The sequence below is a fragment of the Carlito syrichta genome, unplaced genomic scaffold (genome assembly GCF_000164805.1).
Source record: "Carlito syrichta isolate Samal-C Ts95f unplaced genomic scaffold, Tarsius_syrichta-2.0.1 Scaffold138451, whole genome shotgun sequence".
In the NCBI taxonomy this organism is placed as follows: domain Eukaryota; kingdom Metazoa; phylum Chordata; class Mammalia; order Primates; family Tarsiidae; genus Carlito; species Carlito syrichta.
In genome coordinates this window covers 502,559-521,411 of record NW_007082547.1, presented here as the reverse complement: position 1 = coordinate 521,411, position 18,853 = coordinate 502,559, and the positions used below count along the sequence as shown (strand labels likewise).

At 44.1% G+C, this 18,853-nt stretch overlaps 1 protein-coding gene and 1 pseudogene across 6 annotated transcripts in view; one reads left to right on the top strand and one right to left on the bottom strand.

Annotated features, from left to right (window-relative positions):
- The window catches only part of HDLBP (high density lipoprotein binding protein), an 88,678-nt gene that overhangs the window by 36,229 nt on the left and 33,596 nt on the right, over window positions 1–18,853 (bottom strand). For 3 of the 5 annotated variants that reach the window (XM_008049848.2, XM_008049850.2, XM_021708460.1), the window contains 4 exons: window positions 8,200–8,264; window positions 6,437–6,549; window positions 3,996–4,153; window positions 2,553–2,768 (listed from right to left, as the gene is read on the bottom strand). In XM_008049848.2, coding sequence (XP_008048039.1) covers window positions 2,553–2,768; window positions 3,996–4,153; window positions 6,437–6,512 — 450 coding nt within the window. In that variant the 5' untranslated portion in view covers window positions 6,513–6,549; window positions 8,200–8,264. Of the gene's footprint in view, window positions 1–2,552; window positions 2,769–3,995; window positions 4,154–6,436; window positions 6,550–8,199; window positions 8,265–9,264; window positions 9,361–11,902; window positions 11,957–18,853 lie in introns of those variants that run through there. The other 2 variants (XM_021708461.1, XM_008049849.1) reach the window with 2 other exon arrangements.
- LOC110594795 lies at window positions 17,493–17,756 on the top strand (annotated as a pseudogene). Its single transcript, XR_002481463.1, has one exon. The product of XR_002481463.1 is annotated as a mitochondrial import receptor subunit TOM7 homolog pseudogene (transcript).

Genomic DNA, 18,853 nt, shown 5'->3' with positions numbered 1-18,853 from the left:
CCCAGGCTGGTTTCAAACCCGTGGGCTCAGGCAATCCTCTCACCTCGGCCTCCCAAAGTGGTGGGATTATAGGTGTGAGCCACCGCACCAGCCCTGACACATCTTTATGTGTTAGAAATTAAAAAGTTATCGATATCAGTGGGTTATGACAGAAAGATACAGGGAGCAAACGTGACAGGGTTACAGGACCAAAGATGTGGCAATTTTAGCATAAAGTAGGACTGCAATTTAAACACATCAGAAATTAAGTTCAAACTGACACTAAAAAGACTCACTGATCAACACTGAAAATGCCAGAGTGCCAATTTAGTTTAAAAACTGACGTGGAGAGAAGGCTCAATTATTTATCTGGCACTTCCCACTCAACTGCTGACGAAGAAAAGTTCTTTACAAGAATTATCAACTAATGTATGAGCAGGGATAGAATCAGAAAACCATCATTTGCAACCCTTAACTAATTTAGGCAGTGATCACCAATGGATGGTAAAACTATAAAGCAAAAGATTGACAAGGAATTTTATAAAGGACTAATTAGACTGACAACAATCCGATCAATTTCAAAATTAGTACTAGAACAACCAGCTATAACACCAAGTACACAGCATCACCTACAAAGTTTTCTTCCAAACAAGTTGAATGTGGAAGCTCCTAGAGGTCTAACACCAGTTCACAGGAAATGATGAACAGCAGAATAATCCAAATATCCACTTTCTCCAATAAATCAATGGCATTTAAAAAGGGAAAGGAGGGGGTACTGTTAAAAAATGAGAAACCTGAGACTCTACAATCAAATGCAATGTGGAGAACTTGTTTTGACATTGATTTGAACAGATCTATTGGAAAAGATGTCCCTGAGATAAAGAAAAAAGTTTATATACAGACTGGGTTGAATATGGTGATGACATTAAGAAATCACTATCAATGTAACTGAATTAACAGAACACTGATGATATGCATGCATATTTAAGAGAGGGGTCACACTAAAGTATTTCTAAGTGAAATAATTTGTCTGGCATTTGCATTGAAATAATCAAGGGTCAGGGGAATAGTCTGGGACAAAAGCCTTCATATGATTCACATATTCAATGAAGTGTCCCTTCCCCCAACAGTGTTCAATCACAAAACAGATGCTCAAATATTCACTGACTAGTAGACAACAGCAAAAAATTTCAGAGCCTACTATGCACTAGCCACAAAGCTAAACCATTACAAGCAGCATTTTCATCTGCTTAACACTTAATGATTTAATTCCATGAAGCCAGCTGGGATTTGGGACTCTCCTGATGTCCTGTCCTGATGTGGTTGAGTAAGTGACAGAGCTGGACTGGACCTTCACTGAGTAGTGCTCCTTCTCTGTGCCATACCCTGTTTTCCTGCCCTGGGACCTCTTTCCCATGAGATCCTCACTCTCCAACCACCACCTTTCAAAGCCAGCTCCTACAAAGGCTGAGCAGCAGGTATGAAGAACCTACCTTTCTAAATAAATCCATCTAGTGTAACAGTTGTCATGCAACATTTTAATAAAATTCTCTACATTCTACATAAGATTCTCTTATTCTTTAAGTGCTTCCAGGGAGGGGAGAAATGGATTTATTTACTTATTAATTACAACAATTCTCAAAGTCCAAGTACTGGCATCAGACTACCAAGGACTAGAGAACTCGTTTAAAAACAAAACAGAATTTGCACTTCAAACTTTGGGGCCTAGAAAAGTGTATTTAACAAATGCACTAGCAAAACACTAGGAACTGCCCATCTATACCACCCAGCGAGCCCAGTTTCTTTTAAGTTTTTTGAACTGGGACAAGTCTTTAATTTCTTTTTCTTTTTTGAGCTGGAGTCTCACTCTGTTGTCCAAGCTAGAGTGAAATGGCACACACTACCACAGTCTTGACATCCTGGACTCAGGCAATCCTGTCTTAGTCTCCCAAGTAGCTGGGAATACAGATGCACATCACCATGCTTGGCTAATTATTTGACCTTTTTTTGTAGAGATGAGGCCTCACTATGTTGCCTAAGTTGGTCTCAAACTCCTAGATTCAAGTGATCCTTCTTTTAACTAGATTTGCTGGTATTACAGGTGTGAGCCACCATGCCCAGTCAAGTCTTTAATTTTCAGTTCAGACAGGCATGGTGGTATGCCTGTATTTCCAGCTACTTGGGAGGCTGAGGCAGAAGAATCACTCGAGCCCAGGAATTTGAGGCTCCAATGTGCTATAACTGCATGTGGGAATAGTCACTGCACTCTACACTGGGCAACACAGTGAGATCCTGTCTCTTAAAAAAATAATAATAATAATATTCAGTTTATTCACTCAAATAGCAAAAATAGTAGGCATCCTAGATCTGTTACTGATTTAGTGGGCTTATTTTGTTTTGTTTCATTTTTTTTTTTTAACTAAACATGCCAGAAAGTGCTGAATGTTGCTGTCCTAACTCCAAATAACTCAACTGCCCCCTGGTAGAAGAGTTCAGTAAAGTTCTAGCCCCATGTCAGGCTATAACACAGCACAGTACAGTCAGTCAGGAGAACTAGGCTTGGGGCCACTCACCTGAGTCTGCAGTCTAGCAACAATGTCCTTCCGTGCTTTCATGACAGCGTCTAGCTTCCCCGAGACCATGATGGAGAGGCCTTGGTCTTTAGCCAGTGACAGCTCCAGGTGAGCACCGGTCCTCTGCATGATCTCAAGGCAGATTTTTGCTTGTTCACCTTCTCCAAATTGGTTCATGTCCTTATATTTTCTCTCTTCCAGGGGTACATGGAACACCTGTTTGGATCAAAAGAGTGAAGGTTAAGAGGTCAAAGACAACAAAGAAGGTCAACAGACAGGGAGTAAAGAATACGTATTCATTATCAATCACTCACTATGTAGCCCCCACCACAGGCACCGCTCTAAGCCCCAGAACAAAGCAGTTGAAATATAAGGAGAAGCACCTATGGTCAGGAGACTGACACTCACACTCTAGTTAAAAGAAGTACACCCATTACCCAAATGAATAAGAGGAGACAGTGAGTGCTGTGACAGATATTAACAGGGAGTTGAGAGTTGGGGTAGGAGGGATGGGAGGAAGCTACACTGGGGATGGCCAGTAAAGACCTTCCTAAAGAGATAAGGCAGCCATCTATCTAGGCTAGGAGGAGAAGAAAGGGTACCAGCAAAAGACCAAGGGTTTGCAGACAGGAAAGCCAAGGAGGAGTCAGATGAGGTAGAGTCTCCTGAGCACACCAGAAGGGTATGGTTAAGAGGATCACCCAGCGCACCCTGTGGTAAAAGTCAAATGGTTTCAAGCAAGACACACTCTGCTTAAGGGCTCAGGGTTTAGCTGCTCTATGGAAGAGAGAGGAGGGCAGGTGGAAGCAGGAGGAATTCACTACCCTGGTTTGAGACCTGAGCCATCAAGTAGACAGTGGTACATTTAACAAAATTATTAAAAACATAACAGGTTAAAGTGGAAGCATCAGGATGTGGCTGATTATAAATCTAGAGTTCAGAGAAGACCTCCTGGCACATGAACAGTAATCTTCCACCATGACCAGACATGAGTTCATACTGAAGCTTTGAAGCCAGCCAACATCTCAAATTCAGGGAGCAGAGAGAAGGCCTAGTGAAGTCAAAGAAAACTAAGAAAGTGGTTAACTGCTTCAAGAACATGGGATGAGTAGACAGACCAGTTCTTGATAAGTGGAAAGTACTAGCAGTTTCAGGAGTTGAGAGCAGGGACTGGACTGCAGTGAGGAAAACAGCAAATGGGACCCATTAATTTGACAAATACTGCCTGCAAACTGACTGTGCCAAAGCTTCTGGGTGCTAGGATACAGGTGAACATGACAGAAGCTATGTTCAACAGGAGCTTGCAAAGGGGTGATTAACCTGAAGGCCTCCTCCCTTTATCTACTCAACGTACTCTTATTTTTGCCATGTTTAAAAGTCCTTCCATCAGCTCCTACAACTTCCTACTTGGAGGGATAGGTTAAGAAGGAATGGTTTTTCTACCTGAGTGATGACAGAAGCCTTGATGGGCCGGATCTTGTTACCCCAGGCTCCAGCAGGCTCCAGGGCACTTTCCAAACAGACTGCTTTCTCGGGAAGTGGAGGGAAGGCATCCTTGTAGGTTGGAGGGTCGCTCTCCTCTTCCGAATTTAGAGTGGCAACTGGACCAACCAACATAGATTAAGAGGAAGCACACTACTTTCAGCATTATATGGACCACTTCAAGGGTTTTAGTGTTTAAAAAAACAACAAAAAACACCAACTGCTCCAAGGACTTCACCCCATCCCCACTTTCCTCATTCATAGTGACTGGAAAGGACTCTAGGGGGTCACCAGGCCCAGTACCCTTTCTGAATGTGGGAACTGGAGGAGGTCAGAGACTCTCCACCACAAGACCTTCCCTATGAACAGGCAGTTCAAACACTATGAGCCCCATTCCCCTACTGAGGTAAGACCCCTGAAGGTAGACCTTGCCACAGCAATTTTTCTTAAGATTATTCCAAAACCATACTTAAAAAAATCACAACCTTGACAGTGGTGGTCACGGAGCAGGCCCTTAAGTTTTCAAAGTAAAACAATGTTGGCCCAGCATTGCCTATGAGAATTGTCTTGGAGGCGAATACCAACCGATGTCCCACAGTAATGAACAATGTTGAAAATAACTCTTGTGGGAGCTGCTGTCTCTGATCTCTCCTACCAAAGGCAAGGAACAGCAGACTTGTGCAAATCAGATTCCATGATTATGACTTCCATCTTCCACAGTGCCCAATTTGTACATATTTTTGTCCCATTAACTACAATCTCCATGAAAGCAAGGGCAATGACTATATTTTAGACAACCTTAAGTCTCCAGAGCTGAGCACTCCTCCACTATCTGGCAATAGTAAGGCCAGAACACCATGAATGGATGTGCAGAGAACAGAGCGGTGACCTTTGGAATCAAAGGCTTATGTCTGGGTCCAGGTCCACACTTTCTAGCCACACAGCCATGCCACCCCAACAGTGCTGACGTGACAGGTGGCTGAATTTTTTTCTGTGCCATTTTCTCTTTCTAGAAAGGGAAACAACACAGACTTCACAGCGTAGCTGGCTTAAGTAGGGAGATCCCGGGCCCCCAAAACAAAGTAGCTTCTGGAAATGAACTCAACACAGCAAGAACTAGAAATAAGCCTGTGAAATGTGACCGAGGAAGTAAATGTTAAATTTTAATTTTAGAACTGATATTCAATTCAGTTATTGGAAAACGTTTAAGTACGTCTGAAACAAACTGGAGTAGAATAATCTATTCTTTCAAATGAACATTTTTATGAGATCTTAAAACAGAGCAAGGATTTTGGATGAAAATTTAGCATTCAAGTAAAAATGTCTTGCAGTTGTAAATACACATCAGATTTTGAAGAAAAAAAAAAGAATAGGCTGGGCTCGGTGGCTCAGCCTGTAATCCCAGCACTTTGGGAGGCCGAGGTGAGTGGATTGCCTGAGCCTGCGGATTCAAGACCAGCCTGGACAACTTGGCAAGACCACATCTCTACAATAAAACAAAAAAACTAGCCGGGTGTAGTAGGGCATGCCTGTAGTTCTGACTACTTGGAAGGCTGAGGTGGAAGGATCGCTGGAGCCAAGCAGGTGGGTGGCATGAGTGTGCCACTGCACTCTAGTATGGGTGACAGAGTAAGACTCTGACTCAAAAAAAAAAAAAAAAGTAAAATATCAGTGTTTTTTTTTTTTTTTTTTTACATTAAAGAGATGTTATATAGCTGGGCATGGTGACGGACCCCTGTATTTCCAGCTACTTGTAAGACTGAGGTGGAAGGATTGCCTGAGCCAAGCAAGCCGAGACTGCAGTGGCCATGAGCATGCCACTGCACTCCAGCCTGGGCAACAGAGTGAAACTTCAACTCAAAAAAGAAAAAAAAAATTTTATAATGACCACGTTTTACACATAGTAGGCTAAATATAAAAATTAATGTCACCTGTTCCTTTTCACTTAACATAGGTACCATAAAATTCTAAAGTATATATGTGGGTTGCACTCTATTTAATTGTACAGCTTTGTTCTTGATTTTGGCCAGCTGCCTTCAAGAGCTCAAAAGCCAGGGCCCCCCAGCATTCATCTTCAAGAAGGGCTTGACAATGCTCTGGGACACTTCAAATCCCAGATTCTAGTTCCTCACAATTGAGAGACAGCAGTTTTGAAAAGCGCTGCATTAATTACCAAATGTGAACCAGAAAGTAGTCCACATTTCAAATTTGATTCATTCCCTCATGCCTGACCAACTCCCCTTGCACACAGTACAAAACCAAGAGTGCACAAGGCAATAGGCCCTTCTTGTCTCACAACCACAGGACTAAAAGGTACTTCTGGAAAGGGCATGAGATTTGTTAAGGATTGCCTTAGCAATGTCTTAGAGGGTAACAAGAAGAGCACATAATGGGGCTGTCACCTTTGATCTGTTGAGGAACCAGCCCACTTCGGTGTTCAGCAAAGCTCTCTTGGGTCAAAACTGCAACGGAGCTCATGGTTGATCACACGCCTACACACAATCCGGGTAAGCCACTAAAGCAAAAAAGAAGTCAGAGTCAAAAGTACAACTCTCAATTATCTATGAGACTGCTAACCTAAGAGTTTTAGCCAAGGGTTGCATTCTCTTCCTAGCAAACTATATACCTTTTTGTTTTCCTCACAACCTCTTATGTAAGTTGATATCAAACTCTCAATAAGTGATGAAATGAAAAAAAAAAAAGTAAGTAAAGTCCAGTCCTAGAACAGCTAGTTAACTGTCTTCTCAAAAGCTGCCTGTGGCTGGGTGAGGTGGCTCATGCCTGTAATCCCAACATTTTGAGAGGTCTAGGCAAGAGGACTGCTTGAGTTCAGGAGTTTGAGAGCAACTTGGGCAACATAGCAAGACTTTGTCTCAACAAAAAAAATCAGCCAGGTATGGTGGTATGTGCCTATAGTCGCAGCTACCTGGGAGGCTGAAGCAGAAGGATCACCAGAGCCCGAGAAGTTGAGGCTGCAGTGAGTCATGATTGTGCCACTGCACTACAGCCTGGGCAAGAGAGTAAGACCCTAACTCAAAAAACAAAATAAAACACAAGTAATTGAGGAGACAAGGGATCCACTCAGGGGAGTCTGTACTCACTTGTCTACCCAAGGGGCCACAGAGAGACAGTCTGCATTATCCTCTGCCACCTACATGAGTGGAGGGACTGGAACTTGTCATCTGCCTGACCTAGCTCTCAGGCACAGATCAACACCAGGATCATACTCCTAAGTTACCTCAGTTATTTTGTTAATTTGTTTACAATATGCCTCTTGAAGCTTACAAAATACATCACAACAATTGGTACTAAGAACCAACCAGTATCCAAAAGGTGCAGCCAAGGGCCCTAATGGAACCACTTCACAATCTCCAATTAACCAGGTCAGCAGTGGTAGCTGTGTGGCGTTAACTAGGCAGGCTGGTGGTGGTAGCTGCGTGGAGGATGCAGCAGTCGCACAATGCTTTGTGGTAACAATAAACAGGCCCACAAATTGTACTAAATGCCTCTGATATGTGCTTATTATTCTCCTCCATTCTGTTTCCCAGGTGGGGGATGGGGCTCACAGTAGGAGGGCTTACAGTACTCAGTGGGCTATGGACTCTGAAAGCCACAGCTCCCTTATTTGGATAATAGGGTGCATTCAGCATTCTGAGGTAGGGGTGCTAGCTTCCTCTCCTTCCTTCCTCCTAATTTCAGATAAGCTCCCAACTACTATAACGAGGAATAACTCATTTTCTTCACACAAATGTACATCAACTACTTGTACAACCTTGGAAAAAGTATAAGAGGGCGAGGTAATTTAATAAGAAGTTTTACTGTAATTTTTATAACACAAGACCTCTTTCCAAGTTAAGAAAAATATGCTCTGCATTTCTAAAGAGAAGACCCAAATTCAAATAATCCTAAATTAACACAATTCTCATTTAAGAAAAAAAGATTAAAGACAGATGGAAGCCAGATGACATTATCTGAAGGGCACATGTCTACTGAACACTTGTGCTGAGAGGTGAAGTTATAGTGATGTCTCCAAGGAACCACTTGAAACTTGAGGATGCAATATAATGAAAGAAGGTACACACAGGACTAAGAAAATATACATCCTCATGCTCCCAGGTCCATACACAGTCCAGGGACGGGCTTTAGAAAGGACAATCAAACTTACCAGCAAAAGGGTCAGAAGCCAGGAAGTCCGTCCTGAGGCCGCTTCTGTCAGCCTGCCAGCTTTTGCTAGTGTGGGATAGGAAGAGCAAGAGAAGAGGGAGAACACCAGAGAAAAGTTACTTTTCTACATTTTACAACCCAGACCTCTTTACCTCCCAACCCGAAAAGGTCAAAATATTATTTACACTTTGACTACCGACCGTAAGCAAGTTTTTTGGAGGAAAAAAAAATGAAAGCTCCGCTCTTTTTTTTTTTTTGAGTTGGAGTCTCACTCTGTCGCTCAGACTGGAGTGCAGTAGCCGCTCCCGGCCACCGCAGCCTGGACCTGCTGGGCTCCGGTGATCCTTCCGCCTCAGTCTTCCGGGTAGCCAGAATTACAGGCGCGCGCTACCACGCCCAGCTAAGTTTTTGATTTTATTGTAGAGATGAGGTCTTGCCTGCTCCACTCTTAAGCCATTCACTTCACACAAACATTTTACAACAAAACCCAAACCAGCTACAACTTTCAGAGGGCAATGTTTCCAGGGACCTGAGGAAGTGATCCCTAAGTGCCAAAAAGTTTAAAATGTAACCATTTGAAGTCAAATCCTCACAAAATTGATGGTGTTCTTTTGCACGGTGGTATCATCTTCCTTGTACTTCCTGTGACCTCCTGCTGAGCCCAAAGGGTTGTGAGGGTAGGCTCTGACCCACAACAGAATGCAGACCTCGAGAGCTCTTATGAGTTCTCTGGCCAAGTATGGTGGCGTGTGCCTGTAGTCCCAACTACTCAAGAGGCCGAAATGGAAGAATCACCTGAGCCCAGTAGGTCAAGACTCCAGTAAGTCCTGATTGTGCCACTGCATTCCAGCCTGGGCGACAGAGTGAGATTACAACTCAAAAAAAAAGTTTTCTGCATATTTTGCAGTTACTTTGCTCTTCTTGCCGATATCCTGTAAAAGTCCTTTAGTTCCTTCTAATCCACTGGGGACTTAGAAACCAGGTCATAAAAGAGCAGACTTGTTAGGAACCTTCAAAAGCTGTCTGGGGAGGACCAAGAACTACGTAAAGTAAGAGTGTGAGTCACCTCGCCTTAAGGGACTTCTGGATAGGGGAGGCCTGCAACTATACGTGCTCCTCAACTATGAAAAAGTGGACTTTCTGACAGGGGTAAATCATGTGTCTAAAATGAGAGAAAAAACAGTAACAGCAACATACTACTCAATTAGAGAATAACATCCCAATATACTGCCCATAAGCCACGTGGTCAGAAGCTGGAAAGGCAGTTCATGGCAATGGGGGTACAACAACAGACTGGACTGAAAGGGTCTCACTCTCCTAGCAGAGGATGTGGACCAGTGGCATTTCAGGACTGCAATCCTTATCATGATTTCTGAAAAACTCTAAGTGCAGGGCTTGAGTCACCTAGGTGGTATACTACAAGCCAAAGCCCCAGACACACAGATGTACGCCAAGACCAAAGAGGGGGAAAAGTGGGACAAACTGAATAAGAACATTCTATTTAAGGCTGGGCACAGTGGTTCACGCCTGTAATTCCTGGACTTTGAAAGGCAGAGGTGGAAAGATCACCTGAAACCAGGAGTTCAAATCCAGCCTGGGCAACACCCAGTGAAAACTTGGTCTCTAGAAGAAGAAGGGAAAAAAAAGCCAGGTGTGGTGTGCCACTGCACTCCAGCTTGGACAACAGTGAAACTCTGACTCCAAAAAAAAGAACAAGAAAAAGAAGAAAGTATAATCTGCAAGTTTTAAAGATTAAAGATAAGACAATTTCTCTGTTAAAGTGTCACAGCAGCACATTTACAAGTTGGCAAGTGTCCCTTGAGATTCCAAGTGTTCTGCCAGTCTGAGAGCAAGATTGGGTATTCTAGGCCAAGGTGCCCCAACAGGCATCCGATGGCACTTGTCTTGGCCGCATGCACCCACCCTCTTGTCTCCTGCAGTCCTCCAGCTTGGGCTGTGAGCACTCTTGTCTGCTGACCTTCTTCCTGGCACAGTCCCAGGTTCCAATGCCACTTCTTAAGCCCAGAAACCCACCCCCTTATCAAGCCATGTCTACTACCATGTCTGAGGAGAATCTGGGGCACAGCCTCTAGTGTTCCCCACATGTGCACAGGCCCTCCAGCAGCCAGCAAAGGGCACAGAGTGGACCTCCAGAAAACTTCAGACTGGTCTGACAGGATATACTGGGTCCATAGCCTCCAGATTTCAAATGGCAGTTTGTCAGAGCTTGAAACGAATGGATCCCAACCAGAGACACGTTTAACATCTAGGGTTGTGGTATCATCAAACAAGATTTTCTTTTTCTTCCAAACAACTCAAAACTCTGCTTTTAAAACAAGTATCTGATGACACATGTAAATGGTGACCTCATCCATTTGGGTCTGGGTAAGATTTTATTAAAAACCAGTCTCATTCGTCTTTCTGTGCCCCCAATCCAGTGATGTCCAGCCCAGTGGTCCACTTGCCTGAAAAAGCTGTCCCCACAGCTCCATGAATACCCCAAGGTTTGATCCACCGCTCCTAGCTCTGCCTTCACAGACAACACTCAAGAGGCTTAATCCTGTTCCAACAGAATCTTTCAACAATCTCAGGACAGTGATCAGGGTTGAGTGTGCATGCCTTCTCAGCTCTTCCATTTGCTATCTTAAGCTCCCAGGAGACCTCAGGCAAGGCCAGTTACCAAAAAAACAGAAGCCAAACATTTGGTATCTCAGTTTCTCACTAGATTTAATATTGCTCAAATCAGGATTGAAAGGAACGTTAGAGATTACGCTAACCTAGTTTTTGAACACCACCAGGGAGAGGAAATGCATGGACTTCCCAGGGAGCCCAGGTCTACCTCAAGTTAGGACAAAATCTACAACTTCCTTCCCCATTCCAGTTCTCCTACATGACTCCTTCTGGCAGGTATGGCACCGTTTATTATCTCCTTTGGGTACTCTTATACGGCCTCGGTCTCTTCATCATTTTGGTTGCTCTCAACTACTTTCCCCACCAGGAAACCTGGATCAATCAGCATTTGAGTCCACCTAATGCAAACCTCAAACTGAACCTAAACTTTAAATTTTGTTCTAGAGTGTAAATGTCTGCAGCAAAAAGGTCACATCTCAAGATATATCTATGCAGCAAACAGAACTAGAACTAAAGGAAGAAGGGCAGAAGCCAAGACCTTCTCCCACCCTAAGAAGTGTGGAGCACCCTTGACTCTGGCAAGGCAGAAACATGGAAGTCATGACAGCTGTGCCTTAATTATGTGGGAAACCTGGAGCCAATAAAATGGACGGCAACAGAAAAGGTTTTAAAGGATTCCACTTTTTGCTTCTAAACAAGGAAGTATTTAAGTTGATTCCCTTGCATAAGTTTTGCCAACTACATATTCAAAGGGCAACAGTCTGTGAAGAGAATTCAGTAGTATTAATCCAGAAAGAATTTTAGTTCAGCCTCACTAATGAGACCCTCAAGGGCTTTACACACTAGACAGGACTGAGTATGGAGAGTATTAAAAAAAAATCCTGCAGCTGAAATCTATCCCCAGAGAAATCTTGCAAGGGATTTTTTTTTCAAATTGCTCAAGACCACAAAACAAACTTCAGAATAGAAAACTAAAATCCCGATCCAACTCAAAGATCACAAAATCTAAATCTAAGAAAAGTCACCAGTGAAACCACTGTAGACTAGCGGAGAGAAGCTCTTGTGCTCTTTACCAAGTTCTGGAAGTCAGCACCGTCCTGCATGGAGGAACTTTCGCAGATGCCACCTCAGCACGGCCCTCCCACAGACCACGAGAGCCCGCGGGCGGGGACAGGCTTAAAGGGACAGGAACCCACTCGGCCTCCCGGCCTTTCATCCAAATTCGGTATTTTTCCGTAATGTATTTTTCATCCGCGGACCCTGGGGCACGTCCAAGTTGTACTCCGGCCTGGAAGAGACCAGCTTCTCCCTCCGGACCACGTAGACTGGCGCGGAGCAAGCGCGGCAGGTGGAGGTGCTGCGTGGGCTGCCCCGCGCCCCTGTCCCGCCGCCCGGCCTCAAACCCAGGCGCCTGCCCCGCTGCTACCTGGGGGATAAAGACCCCAGTCGGCCACGGTCGGCGTGGGAGCTGTAGGCATCAAGAACCCCCTTGTTGGCTACACGCACCCCCCAGCCGGTCAGCGCTGTCCGAGCTGGGGGAGGGGGCGCTCCTGTGGGGAGCGGAGGGGAGGGAGCAGGTCCGCCCCGCCAACGTCACAGACCTGGGCCCAGGTCAGCCGCCCCTCCCCCACCGCGCGCGGCCAATGCTCGGGGTTGCCGCGTTAGACTCCCGGGAGAAGGCGCGAGACCCTTAGGGGGTGTCCCTGCTTTCGCCGAGCAGCTGGGCCGGCGGCGCCGCGGTACTTGGGAAAGTTTCTGCACTTCTCTCGGTGCCAGCGCTGCGGCCCATGCGCAGTGGTGACACGTAGCCGGCCCCCCCACGGCCCGGACTGGAACCTGGACGGCGGGGAGGGCGGACACCGGAGGGCCGGAGGATGGGGTGCAGGCCTGGAGGGCCCAGCGTGGGGGACGAGAGGCACCCAGGCCCCTCCCCCGCCCGCCCGGCCGGCCCTCCACGTCGGCAGCCCCGCACCCCGCCCCGCCCCCGGCGCCCCAACTTCTCCGCGCAGCCCTCTCCGGCTCCTCGCCCACCCGCCCCCGCCCGGGCCGTAGCTCACTCGTGGGTAGGTCAGCCTGCCGGTCAGTCCACTTGCTTGCTCGCTCGCCCGCCGCGCGGGAGAAGCCGGGACGCGCTCCGAGGCGCGGCGCCCGGGCCCCGGCTGCTATATAGGGCGGCGGCTCCAATCCCGCCGAGACACGTCAGCCGCGGCCGCCCCGCCCCGCCCCGCCGCGCCCACGCGCCGCCCGCCGGGGTCCCCGCGCGACCGCAGCCCCGGACCAACAGAGCGTGCCTAAAGAGTCGTACCCAACTTCAGACAGTTTTGCATCCTTTTGTTAGATGGGGAAGAGGGATGTCAAGGAGTTGGGAAATTAATCACCTCCAGAAAGCAGAGGGAGTGCGCCCCGCAAGATCCCCTGAGTGAAAATAACCAAAGACAAGAAAGGTGGCAGGAAGGCAGGCTGCTCTGGAAGCAGATGTCACCAATAATACTGCCTCCCTGCCTCCCTGCCCCCCCAAAAACAAGAGAAAGAAACCTCGAAGGAAACCACATGGTAAATGGCCGGCGCCAACCACGTATAACTTCCAGCAGCCAGAGGGCAGGCCGGCTTTAGCATAACAACACTCCCAGACAGCGCACACCTCGTGCCCCCAAAAAGTTTGGAATCCGGATTTTTATTCCCTCACTTCCGCGCGTTTCTGTTTCTTATGACCCCCACTTCTATAAAGTATCTCTACTCTGCAATTTAATTTCCTTTAACAATATAAAACCACCTTCCTTTTAAGTGCATTATGCACAGTCCCATCCCTACACAGGTCCACATACATGCAAAATAATAGGGGTACCTACTTTGAGTCTCACTCTGGAGACACAAGACAGAATCTCTGCTCTCAGGGGGTTTCCACCCTGGTAGAATGACTTGTCACTTCTGCAACCATTGTGCTTAATAAGTGATAACTGCCACTTTCTTTTAAGAATATAAGACCAGTGGAGGAATTTGTAGAGATACCAGTTTGATCCTATGACAAGTGGTACATGAGCAGAATACTGCATAAAGTATGGGAATCAGCCACAGACAATGGGGCCACAGGACCATCCCACAGAGGGCAAGAGACAGGGGGCATATCTAGCCATTCAGGGAACAGCAAGGTGAAATCAGCACAGCCTGCAGCCAAGACATAGGTGTTGCTCAGGATGATAGGGAGCTGGTGGGGGATTGCAAGCAGCAGAAGGCATGACCAGATGTGTGTTGTTAGTGAAACACTCTGACACTAAGTGGAGAGGGGACAGTGAGGGGAGAGGAAAAGCCTACTATAGTTGTTCAGTCTAAAGAAGACAATGGTTTGCATTGTGGTTGGCAGCAATGGCAAAATAAGTGGCCAGATTTGGTATATATTTGGAAGGTAGCACCAAGAAGTTCCTTATTAACTTAAGGAGGGATGTGAGAGAAGTTAAGAAAGGCATGACGAGTTCTTGGCCTGAGTGACTGCAAAGAGCTGCCCTTACTGAGATGGAGAGATTCAAGGATGACCAGATGGATTAAGGCTGTGATGCCCTGGATAGGCAAGTGGGGATATGAGCAGGCAACTGTATGTGCGAGGTCAGGAGAGAAGCCCAGGAACCAGCAGAAACACCATAGCACTTCATACACCACTGGGAAAGAGAAAGCACTGAAGGCAGAGAAAACCTGCTGCTTGAAGCAGAGAAAGAGACAAGGACATTGTGTTCAAAGCAATGCTCTAAATCATCAGGATGATACTGGGTGGGTGGGCCCTCCCTAATATTGGAAGAGCCTCTTAAGCACCAAGGAGCTCTTCATCCTTTTTTGTGTTATTGTTGTGGTTTGTAGGAGATCTTTAGATGGGGATTAACCAACCAGCAACTAGCACAATTGTGTTTTTTGTTGTTGTTTTGTTTTTGAGTGCTCAGCACTGTGGAAAGAAATGAGGAAGAGGGATTCAGAATAGTCACAGGTCCATTGTCAAAGAACTTCCAGTGAAGCTAGAAAGTCAACACAGTTAGATGCTGGCACAGTACCTAATGCAAAGGAAACCTCAGAGTTGGTTAAAAGTTAAAAACATGTAGTTAGCAAAAGAGATTATAAAATCAAATGTTAAATTTGTGCTACAAACCATTGCAGGATGCTTCTGTGCTGATATCATGACCAGCGTTTCCTCTCAGCAAACTTTAGCACACTGAAACTAATACATAGTTTGTATAGCTAAAGTTTAGGACTTCCATGTCCAGCAATAATTCAGACCAGATGATGTGTGACTATCAGTCTGTAACATTTGAGTTTTCAGTACTCAAGGAGACGGGAGATGTGTGGACTTATTCTGGGTAAAAGGTTAGGAGAGGGACACCATCCCACTCCATAAAGTCATAATCCTCAAAAGGGCTACACACTTAACAGAAGATAGGTCAAAAAAGAAAAGAAAAGAAGAACCCACTATCATAAAGAGACTACAGGATGCTTTCTCTGACTGGATTGAGCTGGGAGGTAGAGGTGAAAGTGTTTCTTGAGCTCTAGAGACAATGAACTAGAACTCTACAAAGGTATGGGCTCAGATCCTTACAGCCAGCCCCATTTGTTCAGAAACCCCGTAGCCCAAACTGAGAAATTAACAAAACAGAAAGCAATCTGAGGCAAGAAAAAAATCTCATACCACGCTAAAAAGGATAACCACAGATCAACCCACACTGCAGAGGCTAAAAGTCCAAGTTCAAAAAGTAAGAATGAAATAGGATTAGAGTCCAGAACATCAGATAACAGAACTATAAGATCAAACTATTAAAAAAGCATACAAATTGAGACCTAAGTGGCATTTAAGAAATCAGATGGAACAAATGAAGAGAGTTAAGAACCATGGATTAGAGGGACAAGAAAGTCCAACATATGTCTAACAGGAGTTCTAAAGAAAAAAATTACAAAGAACAGAGAGCACTGGAAAAATAGTTGAGAAGATTCTAGGATCTTAAGATACAACATTCCCCTCTCCTCTAAAAATGACAGAGCAGGTGTCTAGCAGGATAACAAACTAATCTACACCAAAACACAATACGATGTAATCTTAGAACACCAAGACAACAGGTTACCTATAAAGAATAAAGAATACCATTGAAGCAAGGGCAGACCACTTAAGAACAATACACACTAGATAATAACGGATTAATATGTAGAAATTATGATGAAATAACTGTCAAGTTAGAATCTTCATCTCATTTAAGAATAGGAATAAAATAGACATGTTCAAACAAAGATAAAGCAACTACTATCAATAGATCACTGCTGAAAGACCATAGAAGACATATTTCAGCAAGAAGAAAATGAAAGCCAAAGAGACTGAAAAAGAAGGAATACTGGGCAGGTTCGGTGGCTCAGCCTGTAATCTCAGAACTTTGGGAGGCCAAGGTGAGTGGATTGCTTGAGCCCACAGGTTCGAGATCAGCCCAGGCAACTTGGCGAGACCTTGTCTCTACAATAAATAAAAATTAGCCGCGTGTGGTAGCGCACACCTATAGTTCCGGCTATTTGTAAGGCTGAGACAGAAGGCGGCTACTTGTAAGGCTGAGACAGAAGGATCGCAGGAGCCCAGTAGGTCGACATTGGGGTGGCCGTGAGCATGCCACTGCACTCCAGGCTGGGCGACAAAGTGAGACTCCAACTCCAAAAAAAAAAAAAAAAAAAGAAGGAATACTGATAAGCCAGTAACCTAGATAAAGTGAACAAGCGTTGATTTTATACTAATAACAATAAACTTTAGAAGACATTAAAACATAAGATATGTATATAAGCAGAATATGTACCCCCCCAAAAAAAGAAAATATAAGATAGAATTAAAATGCTAGGCAGCAATAATATATAAAGGTGGACGGAATGAAGTTGCAATATTTCAAGATCCTTATTACTTGGGGAAAGATTAGAGATATTAATTTTAGCTCTTACTGAGAATGGATGCTGAAAATTTAAAGATAACCTAGGAGAAACAATTTTAAACTTTCAAACCACACTCTCATTCAAATGGAAGTTATTGCCAGTAGTCTAGATCCTGGATTGGGTGGTAAATTCAACAATATTCATTACAATAGACATTATTACTTACTGGTTACATTATGTTGTATTACTAATTATTAAAGAAAAGAGAAGAAACAAGAAAACAGACTAGGAGGCAAGACAAGTAAAAAGGAAGCAATGAAAAAACAAAGTACATAAAACACAAAAATGATAAGAGGAATGAATAAATTCAAATATGTCAGTAATCTCTAAGTGTTAATAGGCCAGACATGCTGGCTCATGCCTATAATCCTAGCACTTTGTGAGGTCGAGGCAGGAGAATCACTTGAGCCTAGAAATTTGAGACCAGCTTGGGTTACACAGAGAGATCGCATCTCTAAAAAAAACAATTAGCCAGGGGTGGTGGCGTGCACCTGTAGTCCCGACAACTTGGGAGGCTGAGGCAGAGGATCACTTGAGCCCAGGAGATCAAGGCTGTGGTGAGTGGAGACTGTGCCACTGTACCCTAGCCTGGGCAACTAAAAACCAAAACAAACAAACAAACAAACATTTTTTTATAGACTGACCAATTATAAAATCAGCTACATGCTATTAAACAGTCCTAAACCTAAACAATAGAGTTCCTTGCAGCATCTCCTAGCTATTGCCATGGTAAAGCTGAGCAAAGAGACCAAGCAGAGGCTGCCACAGCTCTTCAAAAGCAGCCAGTTTGTCATTTGCTGGAGCTTTATTCCTCTTGTGATTTACCTGGGATTTAAGAGTGGTACAGATCCTAGAATGCCTGAACCAACTGTTTTGGGTCTACTTTGGGGATAAAGGACTATTGATCATATGGATTTGGAAGCAATCAGTAAACAGAAGAAACAGCATGGAAAGTGTGTGCTCTGGCTCTGTAAGAGATGGGACATCATTCAGTCAGTCACCAGTAGGAGGGCACAGTGCTCTTACTCCACAGATACATCTGTGGCGGCATGGAACCTCTGCTCATTTAAGTATGATAAAATGTATCAAAACAAATATTTTTACCAGTTAAAAAAAAACACCTAAACAACCTTATGGGCATAAAGTTGAAAATAAAGGTATAGACACAAGTACTCCAAATAAAAGTTGCTTATATTATTTTCAGATAACAGACTGTAGTAGGATAAAAAACATTATTAAGAACAAAAGAGGTCAAGAACTTAAAAACTCAATTAACTCTGATTATATGTATTATCTAATAACATAGCTGCAAAACATGAAAGTAAAAACTGAAGGTTACTAGGAGAAGTTGACATATCCAAGATTTAAGGTGGAGACTGACCCAACTCTCTTGGTAACATAGGTTACAGATATTTAAAAAAAAAAAAAAAGCACAGAAGATTCAAACAACATAATAAAACGACTTTATTTAACTTATAATTAGAAATGACATTTTTTCAAGCATATTAGGAGCTAAGTAAAAAAATCTACAAATAGTAAATAGTTAAATCATAATGATATTTTATAACCACAACTAAACCACTTAGAAGTCAACTTAAAAATGTAATAAGTCTAAGAATTTAAAAACTTGCTTCTAAATAACTAACAAGACAAAGAAATCTGCAAACATTTAGAACTGAGCAATAACGCAGTTACTTATCCAAATGTGTGGAATGAAGCCAGAGTGTTACTTGGAGGTAAGTTCATAACCTTAAGCAATCATTATCAGTGAAGAGGAAAAATAATAAGCTACTTATCCACTCCTTAAGATAGAAAAATAGCAGCATAAACCAAAAAAAGTAGAAGGAAATAAAGATAGGGAGATAATGAGGAAAAACGATATATGCTGGACATATATTTAGAAAGAATAAAAAAACCTACATCAACCAAGTCTTTTAAAAGACTAGTTAGATCTCTGGCAAAAATAACATCTGGGAAAAAAAGAGAAAGGGTATTAATAGGCAATATTAATAAGTAAAAGGGCTGGTTGGGCACAGTGGCTTATGCCTGTAATCCCAGCACTTTGGGAGGCAGGGATGAGAGGATTG